We start from the raw sequence: 26,972 nt of genomic DNA, 5'->3' as shown, positions 1-26,972 counted from the left end.
GGGGGGAAAACATGAATACAGTGATCTGATGAGCTTGTAAAACACTCCCTACCACATGCCAGATAAAGTACTTGGATCCAAATAAAACAGTTACATCTACAGCCTGAACAGAGTGACATTAGTTTCTCTCATTAATCACCAGTAGTCAACACGTTCAATTGCACACAAATTCCTACACAGCAGCAGTATAGCACCATTGAGGCAGCAAGAATACATGAGTAATCAGGCCAAACTGGCATGAGTTGAATCTAGCAATTCTAGGATTGCTCATACAAGTACTTTCAGTCAATGCAGCAGAACAACAAAGCAGAAATGTAGTAGAATGCAAAATCAGAAGAGCTAAATCCAGTACGGGCAATTCTATGAAGTACCTAGTCACTGCATCTTATGTGCTTAAACAATCCCTGCCATATCATAAGTGCTTGCTTGGGTCCAGATGAAAAGGTTACATCAATAACTACAGCCTGAACACGAGCAGCATTAGTTTCTCTCATTACAGTCACCAGTACAGCTACAGCTACAAGGAGCCTACATTATATCAACACAAGAACAACATTCGCTGAACACCCAGTTCCATACATCGGCATTACATGTCCTTAGTGACTGTCACAACCAGAGGTCCACATTCTATTGTTTCGGCCATCTTGAGGCTCTTCACCACCTCCAGCATAGTTGGCCTCTTCCATGGTTCGTCCACAGTGCAGTCTCGGGCAATGGCGAGCACACGGGACATCTGTTCCCGCCACACACTTGAGACAGGCAAACAAGGATCAAACAGCTCATCCTCCTTACCATGTGCTATCATCCATCGCACCCAGCCAACAAGGTTTCCACCCCCTTCCCCTTCCTCTTGCCCTGTAGGTGGCCGCCCCGTGAGCAGCTCAAGCATGACAACACCGAAGCTGTAGACGTCACCTTTTGTAGAGGACTTCATTGTCTGGCCATACTCTGGAGGTATGTAGCCAAATGTACCGGCAATGTCAGTGCTGACATGGGTCTCGCATGCACTGATTATCCTTGCAAGGCCAAAATCAGAGACCCTTGGCTCAAAGTTCTCATCCAATAGAATGTTGCTTGACTTCATGTCACGGTGGATGATATGGGGCACAAAGCCATGATGCAGGAATGAAAGCCCGCGGGCAGAACCAATACATATCTTCAGGCGGTCTGGCCATCCAAGTGCTTCGATGGCATCAGCCCGGTTCCTGAGCCACATCTCAAGACTCCCATTCTCCATGTACTCGTATATCAGGAACCTTTCATCACCACACACACAGTAGCCAAGTAGAGGAACAAGGTTAGGATGTTTCACCTTTCCAATTGTCTCCATTTCGGCCAGGAATTCACGATCACCTTGGAACTGATGGCCACCATGAAGCCTCTTGATCGCTACTCTCCGACCTTCAGGAAGTGCTGCCCTGTAGACAGTGCCAAACCCACCATCCCCAATAATGTGCACCTTACTGAAATTCTCCGTGGCTTTCTGAATATCATCTGCGGTGACCCTCAGAAGTGCATGTTCAAAGGTTGCAAGATTGATACTCAAGGGTTCTCGAAACTTCTTCCCTAGAAGCTCATCACTTGAGGTTGGTTCAATGGTAGCCTTGGCCTTGCTGACAGGTACAAGAGCCAAGGGTCTGCTTCTCAATAGCTTCCGTTTCAGATAAACCACCAGAAGAACTAAGACAATGATGACAATGAGTATACTAACACAAATGATTGCTGCTCTTCGAACTCTACCAGATGAATTAAGTGCTTTCCGATCAAAACCCTTTCCAGTACAAAAGCCTTCTGCAACACAATCCGCTAAGCAGCTCATGCCAATGTGATTACCAGAGAAGTTGGCAAATGTGAGGCCAACTATATTGCAGATACCACAAGGGGCGGGACCATGGAAGTCATTGCTTGAGAGGTCAAGATAGTTTAAATAACTGAGATCAGAAAGTGAAAAGGGCAAACTTCCAGTGAGGCTGTTGTTGTGGATATCAAGAAAAGACAGTTGTGTGAAGTTTGAAATAGACTCATCTAGGTTCCCTGAGAAATGGTTACTGCTCCCATTGAACAATATCAGGGAGCTTGATGCCTCTTTTTCTTGAGGACAAGAGAATGGGATTTGTCCAGAGAGGCTGTTACTACTGATATCCAGATAGGTTAAGTAATTGATGCAGAGTAGAGACTCGGGTAGTGTTCCAGTAAGTGCATTACTGGATAAGTCTAGCTTTTCGATTTTGGGGAGTATTTGGCCTATCTCAGCAGGAATGGAGCCATCTAAGTGGTTATTAGAGAGAAAAAGGCCTTGCAGTTGTACCAATGGTGCAGACCAAGGAAGCATGGGGCCAACTAATGTGTTATGAGAAAGGTAGATGGCTGTAACATTTGGCAGTTCTCCAAGCTCTGGTGGAATGGTACCACTTAGCATATTTCCTTGGAGGTTGAGGACTGTAACCATAACACAATTCTTGATAGCTGTTGGGATATGGCCAGTCAATCTGTTGTATGACAAATCAAGCAAGCCATGATGCTGAACAAACTCTGAGTCAGGGTGAGCTGCACTCCCAAATCCAACACAGATCTCAGCAGGTATAGCACTGGACAGCTGGTTACTAGACAAATTCAAGCTGTTGAGAAATGTCAAGTGAGATATGGCACTCGGGATGTGGCCAGACAAATTGTTAGAGCTTAGATCCAGGGTGACAAGGTTTCTGCAGTTGAAGAGCTCAAGTGGAATGTTCCCAGACAGCCTATTGCCCCATAGAGAGATATTTGTCAGATTCCTTAGAGCGCCGATTGACCGCGGGATAGGCCCTTCTAAGTAGTTACTGTCGATCTGTAGCCTCTGCAAGCTGGAGAGCCTACCGATGCTTTCAGGTATAAGGCCAGTAAACTGATTGTAGCTGAGTGTGATCTCCAGAATAGTTGATGATTCCCATAATTTCTCCGGCAACTTTCCTGTGAAGTTGTTTTGGGACAACTGAACTGTTACTAGTGGTAGCTCAGACAAGTAATGTGGTATCTCACCATGAAGATGGTTTCCTTGCAGGTTAAGTTCCGTAAGGTTCTTGCACCCTTTAAATGCCTTCATGATATTCCCATTCAGATTGTTGTTGTGCAACCTGAGTGACTGCAGTGATTTGGCCTGACAAATCTCACCAGGAATAGAACCTGATAGCATGTTGGTTTCTGCAGAAAAAACAACTAGATGCTGCAATGGCAGTACTGGCAGGGGTCCACTGAACATGTTCTGCCCCAGATATATTGAACGAAGATTCGCCCAATTCCGGATCCAATCTGGAATGTGACCAGATAGATTGTTCCCTTGCACATCTAATGCGACAATGGCTTCTAAACCTGCAAGTTCTTCAGGTATAGGGCCAGAAAAGGAGTTGCCATTGAAATCAACAAAGACAAGCTTCTTGCAGTTACCAAGTTCTCTCGGAATATTCCCAGTAAGCCCAGCACTCCTTGCAGATAGACGAGTCAGATTTCCCAGCTTGCCAATAGATGCCGGGAGTTCAGTACCGAAATCATTCCCTGAAATATCAAGCTTTCTCAAACTTCTGAGATCACCAACTGTCCAAGGGATGCCTGTGAGCTTGCATCCAGGGAGCTCAAGCGCTTCCAGCAGCTTTAGTTCACCGATCTCTTTTGGAATGCTTCCATTGAAACCATTATGTCCCAATATTAACAGTTGAGCATTCTGTAGCTGACCAATCTCCCTAGGTAGTGGCCCCACCAAAGCATTTGAAGAGAGATCAACTGTAACTAGGTTTGTCATTGCAGTTATTCCTGGAAATATTGAGCCACAGATATTATTCTGGCTAGCGTCAAGGTGCAAGAGCTGAGACAGATTACCCAAAGCTGCTGGTATCGACCCATTAAGTGCGTTCATGTGAAGGTCCAGGAACTCCAGATTCTGCAGACTGCCCAACTCTGGAGGAATGGTGCCAGAGATAGAATTCGAGGATACAGAAAGCTTCTTGAGGTACTTAAGCTGTGCAATAGCGGGGCTCAATTGCCCGGAAAAGAAATTATTGTCAAGCACCATTTCTTTCAATGTCTTCAATCCATACAATGAAACAGGAAGGGCCCCTGTAAGCTGGTTATGGCTCAAATCAAGCTGTTCAAGATTGTGCAGGTTCCCCAAGGCATCTGGAAGCTCACCAGAAAACCCACAACCACTAAAGTTGAGACGAGCAAGTGATTGGAATAACCCGACACATGATGGGAATGGGGCATAAATTGGCACAGAGGACAAGTCTATTTCCACTACAGTATGTTCCACACAAGTTATACCTGACCAACTGCATGGGGCTTTTTCTGAATGAAACCAATCACGGAGAAATCCTTTCCCTTCAGTGACCGTGTCCCTCAGTTTGAACAAGGTATTTATATCATTATGTCCAGCCAAAGCAGAGCTGGGGGTGAAGCATATCAGTAGGATCAAGATGAAGAAACAATGGGGTCCCATTGCCAGCAGTTCAAATTGTAATCTGCACAAAGAAAATAGTCAAGTTAGCAGCTACAGAAGGACCACACAGGATCAACATGAGCTGCAGGAGAAAAGATGTTCCATAGTTTTTCCTCAGCTTTACAAAAGAAGTCAATTAAAGTGGCAATCTGGTTTCAAATGTTTTGGATCAAGCCATATCCTGAAACTAAATACATAGTTTATGTCCTGGAACAGATCTTTAAAAACTTGGCTCTGCCTCCAACAGGACATTAAGATTTTTTGGTTGGTTATTTAAAAAAGAAAGAGCACAAAGACAAAATTAAAATGACTAGTAGACCATTAATCATACTTTTGTTTAATGCCTAAACCCTGAACTACACATGTAAACCCTGAACTACACATGGAAAATTTTAAGGTGCTCCAAAACTAGCAGGCTCCAAACTAATCATGCTTTTGGAAAGATAGCATGCATGAAATAAAATATTTATTTGTTGCCTAATATAACCATGATCTGTTACCCAATTATACCATGCACCAAGCAGGTACGCGCATAAACTAATATTGTGCATATGTACCTGATATAAAGCATTCGTGTGCTAGAGTTTATGCAATGTTCGTTCTAATCTTTTCATTCGTATCCAACATTACAAACATTTATAGCAAGAGATGAGATACTACTAATTCAATTGGTGTGATTTGTGAATGTGACAAGCACCATACAACATCTGGACGTGACAAATTATTTTAGAACACATATTGTACCAGCACATGTTTGCTGCCATTGTAATCATTTTAATTACATTAGCTCCTACATAAATTTAGGGCTAAATTTTGTTTCCGAAGTAGATAAGGAGGAGTGCCTTAAAAGGTACTCACTACATATACAAAGTGTCCATACTTTTGTAGTTCCGAGAACTGTATGCATGCAGTGCCCTAACTATATGTACAGATTCGAAAGACAGAACAACTGAAACTGAAACTATTGTCAATACCTTTAATTTGATAGCCTTCTCCATTCAAGTAGTGGTAGAAGAAGAAGAAGACCAACAATCAAAGCGGCAACGTATATCAATACATATCCTGGAGAAGAAAAAAAAGTCAACACCATGTCAATTCGATGGTTAGCCTTGGTTGAGAGCCATTGTATTTCATAGCATCCGCTCAAACTAATAAAGAGGTAGTGATAGCAAATATTGGCCCCGTTCGGCTTGCTGAAACTCGGTTGAATTGGCTGAAAAACAATGTTCTGGCTGAATTGTTGGGAGAAAAAAACATTGTTCCAGCTGAAAAAAACAAGCTGAATAGTGTGGATTACAAGGTAAGCCGAACGGGGCCATTGTCATGCCAATCACTGCAGATGCGTTAAATTTTGCCAAATAGCAACCGCATCAACAGTTCTACAAACATACAGGACAAAGAAGGAACTTCAGTTTAGTTACCCTTGGAACCATGGTTCTCTCCTCCTGTTCTCACAGGTTGCCAAACTCATACAACAGATGAACCATTGCCCTCTTCGCTTGGCTGATAAGCCGTACTTTTTCAGCCAACGAACATTAGAGGGTGTTTGATCCAGTGACTAAAGTTTAAGAGGTGTCACGTGGAGGTGTGTCGCATGGGGTGTTCGGGTACTAATAAAAAAACAAATTACAGAATCCGTCGGTAATCCACGAGATGAATTTATTAATCCTAATTAATCCATCGTTAGCACATGTTTATGGTAGCACCATATTGTCAAATCATGGACTAATTAGGCTTAAAAATTCGTCTCGCAAAACCGTCTCAATCTGTGCATTTAGTTTCGTAATTAGTTTATATTTAATATTCCATACATGTATCCAAATATTCGATGAGACAGCCACTGTGAGGTCAATCCAAACACCCCCTTAGTAGTACAAGCACTACAGCAGATCAGAATTTTCTGGCTTGATCCCAGCAGGTTTACTGAACTGTTGATCTCACAGTAGATCAGTACAGCACTGCAGCAGAAGCTGCTGGCTGCTGGGATGTTTCTTCTCCACCTGGGAGTTGGGCCATCATTTGGGTTGTGATTTGTTTATCGGGCCGTGTGGCAGTGTGGCTGTGCATGCTGACCAACCAAGTCCAATTAAATACTCCAGTCGCATTCAATAGAAGCATTCCTTAAAAAACAACCAGTACAACTACTAGCACGTAGCCCGAGACAGCACGAAGGAATTGAAGCCACGGCACGGGGAGCGAAATGGGGGTGCGGGATTTGGAGGAGCGAAATGGAACGCCTTTTCTCCCAGGAAAAATGGAAAACAATTAAACGAAAAAATTGAGAACCGCGAAGAACAGAATCATCAGAAACCAAAGGCTCCAAACAGCGCCCAACTCGTCCGAACTGAATCCTCGTGCTCGTGCCTCCCCACAAATTACCCGGATGAAGCCGCGCCGTCGCCACACCACGGACGACTATGGACGGCAGAATTTCACGCCCCGCCATGCTACCACCGGTACCCCGTGGCTGCCGGGGCCATGAACCACCCATAGAACCAGTGCACAGAAACCCACAGAACCAATCCAGTGCACGAAGCGCACCAACAAGGGGAAAGGCAGCGAGGAGGCGAGAGAATTCAGTAGCAGCAGAAGCGCCACAAGCACAAGCACGAGCACGAGCACGAGCACGAGCAACGCAAGGCAACACCGCACCGCCACCGCGGTGCAGCTACCCCGCTCAAACCCTGCCCAGAACAACGCGAGGGTGGTACGTACCAAGCGGGCGGGAGGGAAGGAGGATCATGCTCTTACCTCACCAGCCGGAGTCGCGGGCGCTCCACAATGCCGGTCGCGGAGACGGCGCGCGGCGGTGCCGTGCCCCCGCGGAGAGCGCGCGGCGCGGGCACGAGGGACGCGTGGGCGGCGAGAGCCGAGGGGAAGGAGAGTTCACGCACGAACTGGTGGTGGTGCTGTTGGGTGCGTGCGCGAGTCGGCGAGTGGCAACGATGGAAGGAAAGAAGGCGGTGTTGGGCAGGAAATGAAGGCAGCGGCAAGGAAAAGGGCGGCGGGGTTCTCGGTTGCCTTTTCGTGGGGCGCCTGCCTTCCGAGTTCCGAGTTGGGATGAGTTCGTGTTCGTCTGTTTGTGCTTATCGCCTTCCTTTCCGGCCGGTAAAAGCCACGGCCCACACGGTCGTCCATTGCGTCATCTCGGTCAGCTGCTACTAGTCTTCCGTTTCCACTGTTGGATGGACGATATATGCTTATGTTCTTTCCTAGTCATGTTTACGTGGAAAAATCTTTGAGAACATGTCAAAACATTGCATTTTTGGTTATTTCATCACAACGTATGATAAAAAAAAAGAGAGAATGATTAGACGATATATATAATACATTGTTATTAGTATGTACTCAGATTTGTCTCGCAAAAAAAAAGTATGTACTCAGATTTAGAGGTTTCTAATTTTATATTTGTGCACGCGTGAACAAAAGGATACACAAGGAGAGTTGGCTTTTCCAATTGTAGCGTATTTTTCTTAATAGAAATGGTAATTTTACAAATGGGAACACATATTTCTTATTGGATTCCAATCAATCAGACTGTAATTATTTATTTGAACAACTAGGTATTTTAAATGGAAAACAGACAAATATAGTTATTTGTTGGGGCTTCTTATCAATTTATTATTTTTCTTGTCTCTTTTAGGGCGAAAGAATTGTCGTGTGCATACACGATGCGCACACTATGAGCTTTTAGTCAAAACTGTTATGCAAAGGACAAGCATTGTGATGTCGATTATCATGTATAGACAGTTGTATCACACAACCGTGAGAGAGCCAGCCTAGTTACATGTTGTCACATGACAGCAATGGTTTTTTTTCCTTTTGTAAAATAGTGTTGACAGGCAAAGATCAACCGTGGTTCTAGTAGAGGTGACGTTAATGGCCTTTCAACTTAGATGCATGCTTATCACATCGCACATTTATATATACTACTATAATAGTAATTACTTTTCTTATGAAAATCGAAAACATGGTAGAGGGAGGTTCTGCGGTTTATTTCATAGTGCATACACACGGTAGATAAGAGAGTTACCACTACATCATGACATCAAAGTACATGATATATTGTTATTAGTACTCGCATGAGGTTCCATATATGTTCATACATTCTAATAGCAAACAAAGTACCAAACAGATTATTCAACCACCCGTTTGTGTGAAGCTAGGAAGAAAAAGGTCAGTAGGTCTTCTCGGCTTTTGAGTTGCCTTTTGTGGGTGCCTCGGATGTTGCCGATGAGTTGGTGTTCCTTTTTTGTGCTAATTATCGCCTTCACGTCTTCTGTTTCCATCGGTCAGTAATGCATGTTCATTTTCTCCGGTCATGCAAGTCTTCTAGAATATGATAAAGTGCAATATTTGCGACTATTTCACGACCCATAACATGGCTTTAAGGGGGTGATTAAGTGATATACATGGCGCATTGTTAGTATACTCGCATTTAGGGGTTTCATATCTATGCACACGTTCTAAGAGTAAACAAAGGACGAACCAATTATCTGACCAACCCATAAGGAGATTTGGTTTTTTTAAATATAGCATATCACAAAGTGGAAAACACATATCTCTTCATGGATTCCCATTATGGTTATTTGAACAGCTAAACATTGAATGCAAAATGGACAAAAGAAACTACTTAGTGGTTTCTTATCAACGTATTTTCCTCAGCTCTTTTTTTTTAGTATGGAAGTAGTTGTCATGCATATGCACATTGTGCACACCATACATTTGTGGTCAAAATTATTATTGGCATTGGGGCGTCAATTGTAATTATATAGACTCGTAGTACTACACAAATGTGTACACACAATAGTATAGTAACTTTCCTTTGAGAACTAAAAACGTGTCAAAGTGTGTTTTTATGCGATTATTCACAATGTATAGCACACTATAAAAAAGTGAGTGATCTAATGGTAACAAAACCGTCATTGCAAATTGATACCATGGATGGTATGTTGTTCATTAGTACTTGGATTTCAGGATTTCATGTCTGTGGATATATTATAACATTGACTTCTATTAAGAAATATATAAACCAATCATCCAACCACCATATGCGCAACCAACAAACAAGGAGTGTTGCCTTTCTAGTTGTACCTTGTTTTGATATCACAAGCTCACACATTTCTTCTTCAGATTTTGTCAAATAAACTATATTTATTTCAACAACTGAATAAACATTGGGAAAAAAAACACAAAGAAAAACAGGTACCTACCTTGTTGGCTTCTTGTAATTTATTTATTTTGATGGTCGCTTTTAGAGTGAAAGTAATTGTTATGCACATGCGTACACTGCATGTTTCTGGTCAAATAAAACTATTACTTGGACGGAACAAAATACCGTGAAGGCAGTTGTAACTCTCAATGTACTACATCTGTCCCTAAATGTTTGTCGCTACGGTTTACGTGCTGATAAATTTGACTAGATTTGTAGAAAATATTAGCAACATCTGTAACTTCAAATAAATTTATTATGAAAATGGATTCAACGATCTATCTAATTATATATCATAAATATTAATATTTTTTATATATTTAGTCAAAGTTACTTCTCGAAAAACGAAAACGACACTTAAAAAGGGACGGAGGGAGTATGTATCACACAGCTACACATTCATATACTAGAAGTTATTTTCATTCCAGAATTGCTTCTAAAATTACATATAAAAATAAAATGCAAACCCAACACACGGGTCATCACCCACACGCCACTTCCAGATTCAAAGCTCAACAAGTCAGTCTCAGAGCCACAGCTGCATCATCCATGTTCACTGCTTACTAATTGGAGGAGCTGCCATTGGCTGCTAGCTTTATTACCCCCTTGCATCATTTTACCAGGTGAAGTCGACAGGCAAGTGCCCTGGCCCTAGAGCGGCGTACCGCACAGAGACGTGCTCCAACTGACACGGCTGACCGATGGACGGCCTAGCTCGTGATCATGGCGATATATGTTCATTTTGTAAACCTGTTTTTACATAGACACATTGAGAATGTATCACTATTTCACACTGCATAGCACCATATAACGCGGTAAATAAAACAGATAATAGGATTAGAGTTGTCGTCCTTTAATTTGTGCCGCGATTATCCAACCACCTTTTGCGGCCAACAAACAAAGAGAGTCGTCTTTCTAATTGTGACATGTTCTTTTATTTTGTTAGGTGTGGTAATATCACAAATGCAAACACACTGAATTCCAGTCAAATAGACTATAGTTGACTGACAATTAAACATTGAATTGAAAATGGAAAAACAGTTGCTTACAGCCCCTTATTATTATTTTTTGTCTTGTCTTGTGATTATACAGACTTCGGTCAAAACTGTTGGTAGCATGGGACAAAACACTATGTTGTCGATTTTTGATTATATAGGCTTCGATCAAAATTGTTGGTGACATGGGACAAAACATTATGATTGTGATCCTATAGACGCAACGCTGTAACGGTAATTGTAACTTGCGGGCTTATATATTATTATACACCTGTACTTTAACACGACGCTAGTTACTTTCCTTTAGAAATTGGCTTCTAAAAAAATCAGAAACCCCAACAGATGGTGCATCGCCCCTGTGGTACTCCCAAATCCAAAGCTCAAGCACTCCAGTTCTCCAAAAGTCTCAAAGCTAGCTCTGCAAGTCTTCATCACCCATGTTCATTGCTTGCTAACTGGAGGTGCTGCGTGCTGCCAGCGATGGCCGGTAGCTTTATTACCCCGATTGCCTCATTTTGCCGGGTGAAACCGACGCGCCAGTCGCCCTGCCCCTAGCGCCGATCCGCCGAGGACCAGGCGGGCGGCGAGCCCGTGATCGCGGTCGCGGCAGCGCCAGGGCCCAGGGAGCTTTGAGCGTTCTCGCATGCGCATGGACCTGAGCCCAAGGCGAGGAGAGCACGCGAAGGGACCCAACGGTTCATGAACCGTCCCGGGGACAGATGGATGGATGGGATCGTGCGTGTACCGTGTACGAGCACTGTGCTGGCTTCGTGTACCGTTTCGTTCAGACGGGTACAGTAAGTACTACCAGTAGTGAGTAGTCTACTGGAGGGACGCAGGGATCCAAAGCAAAAGCAGCAAGGCGGGCACGGTAGGTCCAGGGGGTAGCACGGCGGCGATCGATCTCAATATCTCATGATGGCACGGATCGGACGGGCCTTGGTCTTGCACAATCATGTTCATGATACGGCTTGCTCGGAGCAGCTTTGTTCACTTTTTGAGTTTTGACTGCGACTGGACCTGCTTGATCTCTTTCTTTTTCTTGTGTGCATGCATGCATGATGATAGAAAAAGCTTTGCCTTTGGTCCTGAACACATGGTTGTTCTTGTTCGTTCCTCCTCTGGATCCCCTTTGTGAGGCAAGAATTCTACAACTGCTCCGAACTGAACTTTCGTAACCAGCCGCAACTTTTGGAAAAATTACTAGCCTCGTTTTGTCACGACACGAGCCCCTCCCTCCCTCTCTCTCTCTCTCTCTCTCTCTCTCTCTCTCTCTCTCTCTCTCTCTCTCTCTCTCTCTCTCTCTCTCTCTCTCTCTCTCTCTCTCTGCCGTGTGCCGTGCCTTGTTGTCCGCACCTTTGCGTGCTCCCCTCCACTTGAAGGCTTTAGCCCATACACCACGCCAGCCACGCAGCAGGCTGCAGGCGCGCAGTCGGGCGGGCAGGCTGGCTGGCTGTGCCCGCTGGGCTCAGGCGCTCAGCTCAGCTCCAGAGGCCAGAGCGTAGTCACTACTCACTAGTCAACGACTCGCCTCGCCTTGCCCAAGTTCGAGTGCACAATTGCACAAATCTCCCGCGCATGATCGGCCACCGAGCACGGGTTGGCCTTGCATTGTTGCATTCCTCCCGTTCCATCCTGCATTGTTGCTGCCTGTAGCGGGAAATTTACGATCGTTTACGACACGTCACAGCCAAATTTGAGAGGGAGGGCTGGGCGGGAGCGGGTGCCGTGCAGTGCAGGAAGGATCCACGAGGTCAAGCCCAGACCCCCGGGGGCCGGCCTTTTGACACGCCACAGCCAAATTTGAGAGGGAGGGCTGGGCGGGAGCGGGTGCCGTGCAGTGCAGGAAGGATCCACGAGGTCAAGCCCAGACCCCCGGGGGCCGGCCTTTTTCGTCCAATCGTCCTGGATGGATACAGCTCGTGTCACGGCCAGGGACGCCGACGGGACGGCAGAGTCTCGTGTCTTTATGGAGAAAAGCTGCTGCCACCACTGCGGGACTCCAGGGTACGGGGCCACGGGAGTTCTGCTGCGTCTGCGTGTGGAGTCCAGTGCAGCTAGCTGGGCAGGGCGCCTGCCTGCAGTTGTTTGCAGCCGCCGGCCTTGCAGCAGGGGGCCTGTGGCGATTCCAACCATCCTCCTCGCGCAGCGCCGCAGCGAACCAGCGACACGGGGGGGACGGACGGACTGGGGAGGCCGGCAGGGCCGCCCGGGAGCGGCAGATTCTCTTATCTGCGCAGGTGGGGATCGGTGGGGGCCCGTCCGCAACAGCGATCACGGATTCACGGGAAAGGAACGCAGGCCACGGCGAGCGGCAGTGCCATGCCATGGAATCGAATCTGGCATTCTGCCACGTCTTGTGTTGGTGGTGGTGTTTGCTCGACAGTGCACTGCAGACTGCACAGACCTGATGAGAGAGAGAGAGAGGAGGGAAGGGTGAGGCTACTGTGGCAGACAGAGAGCGAGCTCCACCGTATCGGGCTATCTGCTGCCGCAGTTAAACCGGTAGTACACTACACACGGCGCTGTACAACCACATACTGTAGTAATGGTGTGGAACTGTGGTAGCAGTAGAATCACAGAATTAGGGCTTGCTTAAATTGCATAGAACCAATTAGTAGCTGGCTAGTTGCTAAAGCTAATTACGGGGCTACTAATAATTAGCGGGCTAAAATTGTTTGTTTGGATACGTGGGCTATCAGATAACAGGATTTCAGTGAAATTTTGTCTTGTTACGCGCGTGTGAAGTGTGGAAGCGGTAGATGGGTGTAAATATTTCAGTCCTTTATTATAGATCCATCAGCCTTAGTTCAACCAAGCTCTTGTTTAGTTGGACCTCAAATTCCAAAAAGTTGCTACAGTACTTGTCACATCGAATGTTTGCGGCTCGTGTATGGAGCATTAAATGTAGACGAAAAGAAAAATTAATTGCACAGTTTGGTGGAAAATTACGAGACGAACGTTTTGAGCCTAATTAGTCCATGTTTGAACAATATTTGCCAAATAAAAACGAACGTGCTACAGTAGCCCCAAAATCCAAATTCCTACCACTAAACACAGCCCAACTAAATGGACTACAGCTAGTTGAGAGTTGAGACAACATGGCTAAGAGTAAACTCCAACACACTGGGTAAATATATTTTAAAGCCATTTACAATTATTGTGCTAAAAAAAAGCATTCCAACAGCTTGTGTATATTGTTTTTTATTTTTCTCAGCCAGGTATCCCACCATTCTCGCTGGCCATATTTCCCCAGCGAGTCCCGATTGATATCTATGTTTTCTAATTTAGCTAGGCTATTGTAAAACTCTACATTTTAGATAATCTTTCTATTTTACATAATGGCTAAATCTCATAATTTAGCATCTACTCTTACCAAGTCTCTAGGAGTTGCTCTAACAAGATTAGTGTAGGCTGGTGCCGTAAACACAGATAGTTAAAACTGTTGACATGTCGCTATACTACAATCAAATGGTCATGGTAGCAGCATAATTGTATGAAGTGACGTAGCTAAATTTTTAGACTGAGTGGTCTAATCAAGATTGATTGGCTACCAATTTTTTCTACCAAAATCATGGCAAGCCAAAACTTAGGCTTGCCAAAATCAAGGTTTGTCAAAATTAATGCAAAAAACATTTGTGTGCATTTGGTTGACTATCATAACAATAGAGAGGAAGCCCATTTTCTCTTTTGTGCAATTTAAGAACTTTTCTAGAGACTTGCCAAAAGTTTGGTCATAAACATCGATGTGCCTATTCTTTAGCAATGGACCAATTGATGACTACAAATTTTGGCATGCCATGTGTCGGTGTTTCGAGTTAACACCGACAAGTATTGCGCGTCTGGCTTGGATGGTGTGCTTAGAAGACACGAGATTTATACTGGTTCGGGCAGAAAGTCTCTACGTCCAGTTCGTCGCTGCTGCTCGTGTTACCGGCACTGAAAGTTTGTAGTAGGGATTACAAACGAGCGAGGGAGTGACATGTCCCTAAGTCTCTGATGTGCGTGTGCTCCTAAGGCGTGTTAGGGGCGTGTGTTTTGATGTCTACAGCCGTGTAGAGTGGTGAACTGCCCCCTTCCTAGGACGTCCTGCTTCCCCTTTTATAGACGAAGGGGAAGAGCAGGTTACACAGAGAGAAAGAGGGAGAAGAGGCAAGGAGAGAAAGGCTTCCAGGACCGTCAGGCCTTTCTTTTCCTTTGTGCGGGTCCTGCTGCACTGTAGATGGTGACAGGGACGGCTCCACGCTGGGCGCTTGTTCGCCGCTGATGCCACGTCCTGCGTTGTCAGCGGGCCGTGACGTCCCATTCCGCCCCAGCGGGCGACGCGGCGAACCAGCGTGCTGATCAGCGGCCGTACAAGGAGTAGGCAGCATAGTGACCACGCGTCCATCACTGTTGGTGATGTGAGATCCCTGGAGTGACATGTCGCAGGCACGGGTCATGTTGAGATGTGCCCGCTCCCTACACGATGCCAGAGAGTTTGACCTTGGGTTGTACTTTCTGGCCCGTAGTGGTTGGCGGCGGTATGGGCTTCCGCTAGGAGCCGCGCCTGAGGGGTCGACGAGGTGGAGCCCCCAACCCAGAGGCCGGGCGAGGCGGAGCCCCCGACCAAGAGGTCGGGCGGGGCAGAGCCCGTGGCCTCGAGGTTGGGCGAGGCGGAGCCCCCCCAAGGGTCGGGCGAGGCAGAGCCCGTGGCCTCGGGGTTGGGCGAGACGGAGGGACGGGCGAGGCGAAGCCCGCGACCAAGGGTCGGGCGAGGCAGAGCCTGCGCACCTGGGGGTCGGTTGAAGCTGTAGTCGCGCTCTTTGACTGCTCGGACGAATCAATGTTGATGACCATTAGTTCCTCCTCTTCAGGTACCCTAGTATTGGTCCCCGACACCATGGTTTTTTTGGTTGGACAAGAATTGGAAGCCAACCAATCAGACCCTAAGTTAACATAATTATCTTAATACTGCATTACTTTTAAATGTAACACATCGAGTTACAAAATATATAGTTTAGACTAAAAGAACAGTATAAATAGTTTTCTTGAGGGGGGTTATAAACAGCATATTTAATATTGTATATACCTATAATATATTGGGCTAAAATGGGTGGTCTATGGCTCACCTGGAAACGGTTGCATTCATAGATTCGTGGGCCTTGGCACTGGGTGGGATGAAGTTCAAGCCCGCATAGGTGAATAATGTCAGTTTCAGCCTAGGTAAGACTGTCGGGCTTAGCATGAGCCCATGTTCACTTGAACTGAACTGTGCGTAGCAACCGTCCCACCGCGCAACTACTCGTTTGGTCCATTTGGCCTTCACAAACCTTGCCCGCCCACTCCTGGTTCAGCTTTCCTAAAAAAAATCCTCCTGGTTCAGTTCAGTCCCGACTAGTAGTATTTTTTGTTCCACAAATACAAGATGCCTGGTCCTGGAGCATATCATATCGCAGACCGACGCGTGAAGACGATCCATACCCACCCTTTTTTTTTGGTCCAAAGGCATGATTTCCCAAACAGAACGGCATTTCCTGAACGCAATGGTCCCAAACAGAATCCCCCCAAAAGGCACTCTGAATGGCCCATCCCAAAAATTCCTCAGAACCCTCTTTTGCCTGTTGAGTGTTGACGGTTGGGATCCCACTCCCACCCACAAACAAGTCAGCTCCACGGCAATACACTACAGCATCGGTGACCGTGATTCCGTGAAGCAGGCCCATGGTGCGGCGGTAACGCTCCTACTCGAACGTCCGATCTACAGGACACGTGTCAGAAAACGATTTGACCGTCGCCGCGTCTTATCCATCCGCTGGACGCCCTCTCCACCCCCATCCCATGTCCGCGCGCTTCACTTCTCTCACTCTTCTCGCCCTCTCCTCCTCTCGGCTCCTCCACTCTCTCGCTCTGCTCGCGCGCTGTCGCCCCTCTCTCCCTCCGTGACCTCCATGCCGCGACGACGGCTGCTTCCGGCGAACCGCCCCTCCCTCCCTTCCTCCGTCCCTTCCTCCCTCCATCCCTCCGTGACCTCCATGCCACCGGAGAGGAGGGTGGCGACGGCGGCGGCTTCCGACGAGCCGTCCCTCCCTCGCTCCCTACCTTCCTCCCTCGCTCCGCGACCTCCATGCAATCGGAGAGGAGGGCGACGGTGGCGGCTTCCGGCGAGCTAGGTGGGCCCTTCTCTGAATCTGAGCCCTCCTCCTTCTCCTCTCTCTCCTTCTTCAACATCTGGATTTGAGTTCTCCTCCTCCTTCTCTTCTGTATCTGGATCTGAGGGACGCAGCGGTGGCTAGGGTTCCGACGAGCTATGTTGTAGTAGGCTTGCTTTGCTATTGCAACAAGCAATATTTCTTTATTGCATTAGTTTTTTTTCTGATGTTGCATTTCGCATTGAGCCTTTTATTTCTGTTGTTCTAATAGCGTCGTTTTGTTGTTGCAACAAGCAATATTTCTTTGTTGCATTAGTCTTTTTTTCTGATGTTGCATCTCACATTGCATTTTTGTTTCTGTTGTTGTAGTAGTGTTGTTTTGCTGTTGCAACAAGTTTTTTTCTTTGTTGTATTGGTCTTTTTTCTGATGTTGCATCTCGCACTGCGCTTTTGTTTTCTATTGTTGCAGTAGCTTTGGTTTGCTGTTGCAACAAGTAATTTTTCTTTGTTGCATTAGTCGTTTTTTCTGATGTTACATTTTGCATTGTGCTTTTGTTTCTGTTGTTGCAGTAGCTTTGGTTTGTGGTTGTAACAAGTAATTTTTCTTTGTTGCATTAGTATTTTTTTCTGATGTTGCATCTCGTATTGCAGTAGCTTTGTTGTGTTGTTGCGGTCGCTCTTGTTCTGATATTGCAGTAGACTTTGTTGTGATGTTTCACCTCACATTACGCTTTATTTGTTGTTGCAAACAATTTTCTGATAGGAGTGCGTTGGGGGCAGACGAGGTTGGGGACGAATGGAAAACTCATTCTATTCGATCCGTTCCGTGAGCGGGGTCGGGCGAGGTTAGGGGTGGGCGGGTCCCGTGCGTGGGGAGTAGAGGAAGGTCGGTTCCGATCTCTGTTCTGTTCCGTGCGGGCGGGCAGACGTGACCCCGTTGCGGGAGGACGAGGCACGGTACGAAGGGCCAACATCCTTGCGTCCACGGCACCATCCGATGAATCGATATCATAGGACTTCCGGACACCAGCGCTGCGCATGGTGCGGTGAGCGGTGACCACGGACCACCGCGCGAGCACGCACGTAGCCTAGGCGCCGGTAGAGGACCGGGCTGGCGGGCAGAGGCTCCGTGTCCAGAGCCGTCGAACCGCACGCAACGCAAGGGGTCGGTGGGCGGTGTCCACGAGCCCACGGGCCACGGCCATGAAAGCGAGCGAGACGAAACCAGGCGAGAGAGGTGAGAAAACTAGAAAAAGGGGGAGATACGCATAATCGATAGTAGCTAGCCAGAAGCCAAAAGAAGAAGAGGGGAGAGAAAAAGGGTCAAGGAGACGGACGGTGGGGAAGCCGGAACGACTGGCTGAGGTCACTCCGGTCGCATGCTCTCCGCTCCGCTCCGCTCCTCACAATTCACACTCGAACAAAAAGATGGGCAGGGGACGACGCGCGAGCGCGCAGCACAAAAGCCGGAGCCACGAGGCAGGGGCAGCATCAGCAGAAGAGAGTGGAAAATGGAAAAGAAAAAGACAGAAACGAGCAGCCCTGCACCGCCGAGACGCGTACAAAATTGTTAGGTGCACCATCGTTCCAGAGAGAGGCCGCGGAAATGCACGCGCCAAAGCTCATGGGCTCTTTGTGCACGATGTAACTTACATGAGCGTTTCATTTCTTTTTTTTCATCCGTTTATTGCTTGTTGGTTCCTAGGCCCTGTTCGTTTTGCTGAAAAGCCACGATTGAAAGTACTGTTCACTGATTTATTGTGAGAGAAAAATATTGTTCGCTCGCTGAAATAGTACGGCTCATAAGACAAGCGAACATGACCTTAAAGGTTTACATAGTAGTATCCATCTAGATGTTATGCAACAAGAGGAACAAGTAAGTGACATCGTGTGTGCATCTTACATATGCTATAGATGGTGTGTTGATGCTTGAGTTGAGATCCAAGACCGACTTATTACGTTTTTGTTCTTTGATAGTATGGTGAGTTGATGACACTTGTCACTTTGACTATAGAGACCTGTAGCAACATGCTTTTAATGATGAGTGTTTTATTAAAATTCTTAGTTCATATAAAATGATATTATATTACATTATTTGCTGTTATGGATATTTGCTTCGGCTTAATTGCTAAATTATTAATACTTATATCATTGATAAATGGGCAATGGTACATCATACATAGCACAAGTGAATGCATCTTAATGGCCATACTTGGTCTTTTTGATCTGGTCTAGCTACGTGCTGTGTTACATTTGTCCTCAATTGAATCAATTTTCAGTGATGTCCTAAGTCAAACTTAATTATAGAAAAAACACCAATATTTATCATAAATATTTTTATAATATATTTATTTAGCGTCATAGGTGTTGTTACATTTTCTTTGAAGTTAGTTAATTTTAAAATAATTTAACTTAAAATGATTTATTTTAAGACGAAAAGAGTAATTTACTCTCTTACAACGGTACACAAGTGAACACATCTTAATAGCCACAGTTTATCTTGTTTGGTCCAGTCTACTTGTCTACTAGTACTAGCTACGCTGCTGCCTTCGTCTTGTACTCCTACTCTGACCAAGAACGTTAACATTTTTAACCTTGTGTGCGCGAATTTTTAAATCGAACCGAAGACTTCAAAGATTGTCCGTACAGCAGCACCAAGAGGAGGAGGAGGCGCGCGTTGCCGTAGCACCGCAGGTGCAGTGCAACGCGCGAGTGCACGTAGCAAACCGCGTGGTCGAAATGAGGAGAGAGAAATAAATATACGAGGTGCAGGGCCCTCCTCTTCCTTCTTTCTATTCCTCCACACCGATCACTCGCTGCTCCCTTCTCTCGCCGGAGCACCGGGCCGGATGGCGGCGGCAGCGGCAGCTCCTCCCGCCTCCGCGATCGCGTGATGGACGCACACGCCGCCGCGCTCCGCCGATGGACGACGCCGGAAGGGCACCACCACCCGCTCCCGCGGCGGTGACCGTATCCGCCACCGCCGCACCCGCGCCTCCCCCGCCCTCCGCCACGGCCGCCGCCGACAAGTCCTCCACCGACCCCGACGCGCTCTATGAAGGTTAGGGATTCCGCTGCTCTCTCAGCTCGCGCTCCGGCGCGTGTCGCGGTTGGGGGAATTGGGGTTTCGGTGCTCAATTCCCCGTGTAGGTTAAAGCTCAGGTGCTCTGTTTTTACGGTTTTTTCTTTCTTTCGTGGAATCATTGGCTGTGCCTGGAGTACTCTGTTCGTGAACCATGGGTTGCTAATCCCGATTCCTTTGGTGTTATCCGTACCATGGTGAGGTGATCTTCGCGTCGGCGTAAAATTGGGCCTTTTTTTTTTTTGCCGTGGCACTGGATTGGGTTACACCTTGAGGCGGTTATTAGTTTAGAAAGTTTCCACCTTTCTAGCGTCTAGTCTAGATTCTAGATTCAACGGATGCTTCGTTAGGATTTTGTTAAAACCACTGCAAAGTGTTGATGATTTTGTTATTTGTTGCACGAATACCTTTGGTGTGAAATGTAGATAGTTTCATCTCTCAGAGGGACCTAAAGTGAAATTTTCACCCTGCACATTTGTTGATCTAGTTTGCTATAACTTATAGCGGTTTATAACCAAGTACTAGTAAGTAAGTGTATGTGCAATGATGATTGCAGAGGGGATGTGGCAACAGATGGCCATGAACAGCGGCGCCACTATGCAACCTGGGTCGTATCCTGAGCGACCAGGTGAACCCGACTGCACTTACTACCTCAGGACTGGATTGTGTCGATTTGGCATGAGCTGCAGGTTCAATCATCCTCCGGATAGGAATCTGGTGAATATCCGCCTTTCCAAACTCTGATTATGTGTCATATTGCTTTGAATCACCAGATGTTTTGCCATTATACAACATCCTTGTTGTTATGTACATTAGCAGCATTGTTATGAACCATGTGCGGTTGGAAGAAATTTATCCTTGAACCAAAGGCACTTAGAATTTTTTTAACCTTTCCTATGTGTCTCAGTTGCATCACGGAACAAAATGCAAGAAGCAATGTTTGAAAAGCAAAGCTGTGATGATGTGTCTATATGATCATTATTGGTATTTAATCCTTTTTCCCATGGGAAAACATACAAAGTATCGTTTCCAGTAGGCTGATGATAAGGTTTTGTCTAAGGTGCTTATCAGTTTTATGTGCGGTTTGAAGTTTCTGTTAACCCGCAAGTATGTGGTCTGTTGCACATGACACAATTTGTAAAAATAATCCAGAAAGATCTGTTTTTAAACCCACCTGTGTTTGTCAGGTTAGTCCGATTAGCGGAAACTTGGGCTCAGTCCCTTTCTTGTAAGTTTAAGCCATAAGCATTCACTGGTGAATGTGAAGGCTGGAATCTTTTTTCCGTAATCTAAAAAAAAGTGTATCAGTATGATTATTTTCCCTTGCCCCATCCTCCTATCTGTTCTATTATTGGCAGACTCTTTGCGATTTGTCCCATGTGACCTGGTGCTGTCTGTTTGTTTAATCTTTTAATTTAAAACGTTCACATGACCTTTTAAGCATAGCTTATGACTACTGTTTGTGGCAATGACTTATTGATTAGTCTGCCAGAATAGCCCAATTCCACATTAGCAAAGTTAATAGAACAGAGCCAGCTGTTTGTCTCATAGTTTGCTTTTTAGTTACTCTTGCGAGCTGTGACATTTGCGTTCTTTAGTGATGCTTTACATTGGTTGGTGCTTCCTTGCAAATTTACGTCTTTATTTACTAATCATTGTTTTTTTACTTCATATCCCATTTTTTGTTCTCAAGTTAGGTTAAATCTGTTTAATTTTAGGCTATTGCCTCTGCCAGAATGAAGGGAGAATATCCTGAGAGAGTGGGACAGCCAGAGTGTCAGGTAAGTATGATAACTGATTCTTCTGTCCTTCAAAACATGAGTCATAGAAGTTTTACTTGTGGAAATGTTTTTTTGGTTGACAGTGCTATATATGGTCACTGACTGACTGAGTTTTGGTTCTTGTAGGATGATTTTAAGAAATTGCTTATCTGGCCCATACGCTTTCAATTATAATTTGAATAATAAAAAAGTAAACAAGAATGCAGCTAACAGGTTCTTGTAGTTTTTGCTAAGAGTGCAAGGTTCTAGAGGTGTAGTAGACATATTAGTGAACACATGCACACAGCTAGAAAAGAACTCAGACCTAGTGTCTTCAGATTTTTGAAGAACAATCTTGTTTTTAATTGTACTCTTACATTAGACATCTTGCTATTTTTATTAGTCTTGATATTTCACCAGATCTACGTCTTTGATTCACAATCTATTGAGTGCTTTAGCTTATATGTCATGCTGTGCAAGTGTTAAAGCTGAAAATTACTGAACATTTTTCCTGTAGTATTATCTGAAGACTGGAACATGCAAGTTTGGCCCTACATGCAAATTTCACCATCCCAGGGAAAAGGCTGGAATTGCAGGGAGGGTGCAGCTAAACACATTAGGATATCCACTCCGCCCGGTTCGTCTTTCAACTTTCATTGCCAGTTATATGTCCTCTTCTGCACATGTCTGTTTGCTTTGCTGAAAAGAAGTCTACTTTACTTTTGTAGAATGAAAAGGAGTGTGCATATTATTTAAAAACAGGACAATGTAAATATGCAAATACTTGTAAATTCCACCATCCGGAACTTTTCAATGTGGTGCCTTCGTCAAGTGGTTCTCCTATTTATACTTCTGTACATTCCTCTGCAAGCGCTGGTCCGCAATCCTATACCGGAACTATGCCAAGCTGGGCTTTTCCACGAGCTTCTTTTATACCAAGCCCTAGGTGGCAAAGTCCTTCAAATTATACACCAATGATTGTACCTCAGGGCCTTGTTCAAGTGCCAAGCTGGAATTCATATCCTGTAAGTTCATTTGGAGTAATGCAGTATAATTTTTACAGTTACAAAGCAATCACATTTATCTTTTTCCTTCAAAACTTTATTAAACATTATCTCAAGAGATTCCCTAGAGGAACAGCGAGTGCATGTCTGTACTGATTTGAACTTTATTCCCATGCTTATTTGATCTTCTGCAAATTGTATGTCAGGCAATGTATTTTCTCTAATGTATTTCAAAATTTGTGACACTGAAACATCAAACCTGTTCTTACATCAAATATTGGAGTTTGTATTTAGGGTTGATAGTTGCTGATTTTACTTGCCTCTAAGGAGCCCAATGCTGTCCGTTTCATCTTCTCAGGGTCAGCTGCAGTCACCTGGTGCTCAACAAGGCGAATCTAGTGCAGGAAATCAGGGAATGCTATCACCCTACAGATCCAGTTCGTTTCCTGTGCCTCAATATGCGTTGCAGAGAGATAATGTATTTCCTGAGAGATCTGATGAACCAGAATGCCAATATTACATGAAGACAGGAGATTGTAAATTTGGTGCAGTTTGCAAGTTCCATCATCCCCGGGTGAGATCATTGCCCCCTCCGGATTGTGTCTTGAGTCCAATGGGTCTTCCAATGCGTCCAGTAAGTCGTTAAAACCTTCACTGTTTCTGTTGTATTTTGTTTTAGGATTCCACTGTTTCTGTTGTATTGATCCTTTGTTTAGACATTATATCAATTATATATGAATATGTTGATTGCCGTACTACCTCATCTCGTTTTGGGATAGGCTCAGCAAATTTTCTTGTGGAAACACATTGTCATTGAGAATATGATCAATGCAACTGCTCGGTTGTTCTATAGTGAAGAAATTTTAAAATCAAATATTTGCTGTGTTGTTTATAAAGAGGTTCTCATGTCAGACAAAGAAAATGAAGGATTTTCCATACATCATGTTTCTCTGCCAGATGATTTATTTCAGTGGAATGATTTCTGCTAACAGTGACTGATTTATTCTCGTAGCAATAAATGCACACCATACTAAAGACACTAAAATGCATATTCAAGATACCACTATTAGACCATTCTTTATATGTGTTGGTTGAGCTCTGATTTATCATAAAAAACTTTCGAGGGCTGAGCCACAAATCTCACTATGATTTACAGCGTCATTGTTGATGCCTGGACACTGATTAGAGCAATGTTAAAAGTTACAAATTTGCTAGGACAGGTATTAGTTAGTTACTTGGTAGGATACAAGTTGTTGAAGGGACGAGTGCATAGACTGATGTCTTCTTACAAATAGAGCCTGTCTCATGAGTAGGCATTAGCTAGTCCTTTTGCTACACCTCATTGAATGGTCTGTCATCTTGATTATCCTGTCCAATGGTTTTTTAGGGTGAAGAATTGTGCAAATTCTATTCTCGTTATGGCATCTGCAAGTTCGGCGCCAACTGTAAATTTGACCATCCTACAGTGGCTGCTCCAATGGGAGTCTATGCATATGGTTTCTCTGCGTCTGGTTCTCCTGCATCTGCTTCAACTAATGTACCTATGGCGCGACGCCTTCTGGGATCCCCATCCGGTTCTGGATATACGTCCTAGGCGTGTTTTTTCACTTGACCTACTTCGATGTATAAAATCCACGGCATTGCCTCAGGCGCTGTGAATGTTTCTCCTAACTTCCCGCCGGGATCAAAGTTCTGTAAATTGAGTTACTACCGGAGAATGTACAGCCCCTTTTTTTGTTAATCCAGATCTTTGGGAATAACTCTTGGAACCGAATAAACTTTAGATGCAGAAATACCAGTGCATTATTTGACACAGCTGCACCTATGGTTCCTAACAGTTGATGAGGTAGGAAAATTCCCTGAAGGACCTGAAGCCTGCAGGTGTATCATTGCGTCAATTTGTTTGGAACCTGTATTCAGCTCGTGGTCTCAGCATATCTTGGGATTTCTTTTACCTGTGAATGCTGGTTTTCTGAATTGAACAGTGTGAGCGTTCTCTACATCCTCCGCCTCGAACCTCAAAACCGCTGTCAAAGCATCAAAAGGTATACAGTAGGGGGTAGATGAAACTCGAAGATGTGACATCTTTGCCATATTATTTTGAGAAAAATGCCACCATTAGTTTGCACACATGTTTCTGAGGTGAAATGCACACCACCAAGTCCAACAACTGAAATTAATGACACGATAAGGTGCCTGGCCTGGTTCGGACACATTTCCTGTGATCAGATTTAATCATATGGTAAGTTGCTGAAAAAAGCGAAGGACTTCTCTTATAATGTCACGTAGGCCAGGTGGCTTTATAGCTGTTGTGGGTACCCATAATCTATATTCAAACTACATAGCTAAATATGGGTGGTCAAGCAAGAAATATAACTTCAGCAGGGCTTCTACTTAACGCGAGTTGTTCTAACTTATATGGGTATGAACCATCAGTCCGAACGAGTAAAAAAAAAACAAGACAAGGAAGAAACTTTTTAGTGTCCGAGTATTTAGGGGGTGGACGAAAAGAAGGAATGAAATTTTGGTTTTTTAATATTATTAAGCTATAGATATACGGTCTGTTCGCTGGTTGGTTTCTGGGCTGATAAGCCCGACTGGTGCTAGTTTATTGTGAGAGGAAAGCACTGTTGACTAATTGATAAACCCTGGCTGAAACCAACAAGCGAACAAGCGAACAGGCTGATAGATTAAACGCTTCCTGTAATAATAATAAAAATAAGGGTAGAGGATAGATATTTGATCAAATTAAAAAAAATTGACTCGTCAAAAAATGACATGCAATTTTTTGACTCATCGACAGATGATCGGGCGCTCTTTGAACACTTCACATGGTTCGAGTACTCGGCCTCGGGTGCCCGTGCCCGTTGCGTCGGCCACGGCTAGCCCCGCCTCCAGCTACCACTACCATCCACAATTCCACATCCACTCACAATTTTGACCCCCAAAAAAAAAACACACCGCACGCGCGATCCGACGAGGCCATGACGCCAGCTGGTGCGTGTCAGCGTGTGCGCACGGGAGAGGGCGGTGGTGGATTTCCAATTCCCGAGCCGTGCCCTCGCTTTCTCCGAAAAGAGGCAGCGCCCGTCTCACTTTTTACATCTTCACTTCGCTTGGCCTACCAGCTGAGTTTCCCTCTCCAGTCTCCACTACTCCATTCCGAATCCCCACTCCGCCTGCACTGCGCCGCGCCGCGCCGAGCGGACCGCCACCACCGAAACCCTAGAGCAAGCAGCGATGCACAGTCCGGTCCCGCTCCTCCTCCTCCTCTGCACGGCCGCGGCGGCCTCCGAAGGCTCCCCGTCCCAGGTACGTAACGTCAGCCGCCAGCGTCTCTTCCTCCCCTACCCTCACCCGACCGCCTTGATCCCCAGCTGCAATTCCGGCTCACATTGCGCCTCTGCGCAGGCGCAGGCACCGGGGGCGGCGCGGCGGGGGATGGTACCGGTGGCCCCCGCGGAGGCGGAGCTCGGCGCCATGGCGCTCGCCCTCAACGACACGCGGCGCCGGCTCGGGGGCAGCTTCCAGCTCTGCGCGCCCTGCACCTGCTGCGGCGGGGCCAGCGGCGCCTGCGTCCTCGCGCCCTGCTGCTACTCCATCAACTGCAACATCCCCAACCGCCCCTTCGGGTACTGCTCCTTCACGCCCAAGTCCTGCGAGTGCAGCGGATGCAACCTGTGAGCTCCGCGGCGGCCGCGGGATTCATTCAATTTCAATTGAACTGGTCACAGTAAGAGTGGGTATGTGAGAGAGTGGGGTAGTAACGAATCTGTATAAATTCCCCACCTGCTTAGTTAAGTGGCGGTTGCTATTACTTCTAGCTAGTACTTAGTATTCTGCTGTGATTACTACTACGTGGTGGAGCTGCTACATTCGATTTGGTTGAGAAAAAAAAAGAAAGGGGGCTGGGTTGATTTAGAAGTCACTACTCTGGGGTTTTGTTTTTATGTCGCCACACATTGGATGTCTGATTAGGATGCTACTTGTTCATAGTGGTTTGTTGATAGCTGGAATAAATATATTTGTTTCGGTGCATGGATTTAGTGCCTTTTTAGTGGATGCCATCTCTTCCATCCTGATCGTGCCCTGGAATGTCCGTCCATGAAAGAACGCAATTCTCGCTTCCTAAGAAGTCAATCAGTTTGAACTTTGACTAAAATTATATAAAAAAAATACTAACATTACTTATACAAAATTAGTATCATTAGATTAGTCATACAATATATTTTTATAATAAATTTACTTGGAGACATAAATATTAATAGTATTTGCTATAAACTTGGTCAAACTTGAGCTACTTTGATCCGCAGGGATCCT

General features: G+C 45.5%; 3 protein-coding genes across 4 annotated transcripts; 2 read left to right on the top strand and 1 right to left on the bottom strand.

Annotated features, from left to right (window-relative positions):
- Window positions 1-234: 234 nt before the first annotated feature.
- Window positions 235-7,436, bottom strand: LOC136453910 (leucine-rich repeat receptor protein kinase MSP1-like). The gene is made up of 3 exons (XM_066454464.1): window positions 7,220-7,436; window positions 5,443-5,530; window positions 235-4,490 (listed from the first exon to the last, which is right to left on the bottom strand). The coding sequence occupies exon 3, from the start codon at window positions 4,466-4,468 to the stop codon at window positions 587-589; it is 3,882 nt and encodes a 1,293-aa protein (XP_066310561.1). The 5' UTR covers window positions 4,469-4,490; window positions 5,443-5,530; window positions 7,220-7,436; the 3' UTR covers window positions 235-586.
- A 12,143-nt stretch (window positions 7,437-19,579) lies between these two features.
- LOC136451008 (zinc finger CCCH domain-containing protein 12-like) lies at window positions 19,580-24,467 on the top strand. The gene is made up of 7 exons (XM_066451727.1): window positions 19,580-19,867; window positions 20,445-20,605; window positions 21,607-21,669; window positions 22,166-22,285; window positions 22,377-22,673; window positions 23,011-23,286; window positions 24,040-24,467. The coding sequence occupies exons 1-7, from the start codon at window positions 19,729-19,731 to the stop codon at window positions 24,244-24,246; spliced, it is 1,263 nt and encodes a 420-aa protein (XP_066307824.1). The 5' UTR covers window positions 19,580-19,728; the 3' UTR covers window positions 24,247-24,467.
- Window positions 24,468-24,733: 266 nt separating this feature from the next.
- Window positions 24,734-26,690, top strand: LOC136451009 (uncharacterized). Of its 2 annotated transcripts, none has more exons than XM_066451729.1 (3): window positions 24,734-24,894; window positions 25,456-25,964; window positions 26,070-26,690. In XM_066451729.1, exons 2-3 carry the CDS (start codon window positions 25,893-25,895, stop codon window positions 26,334-26,336), a joined length of 339 nt encoding a protein of 112 aa, XP_066307826.1. In that variant the 5' UTR covers window positions 24,734-24,894; window positions 25,456-25,892; the 3' UTR covers window positions 26,337-26,690. The 2 variants fall into 2 exon arrangements, with proteins under 2 accessions (XP_066307826.1, XP_066307825.1); XM_066451728.1 differs by having other exon boundaries at window positions 26,064-26,690.
- The last annotated feature ends 282 nt before the right edge of the window (window positions 26,691-26,972 follow it).

The sequence above is a fragment of the Miscanthus floridulus genome, chromosome 5, assembly GCF_019320115.1.
Source record: "Miscanthus floridulus cultivar M001 chromosome 5, ASM1932011v1, whole genome shotgun sequence".
NCBI classification, from domain to species: Eukaryota; Viridiplantae; Streptophyta; class Magnoliopsida; order Poales; family Poaceae; genus Miscanthus; species Miscanthus floridulus.
The sequence above is the reverse complement of the archived record's forward strand: the minus strand, read 5'-3'. Positions and strand labels throughout refer to the sequence as shown.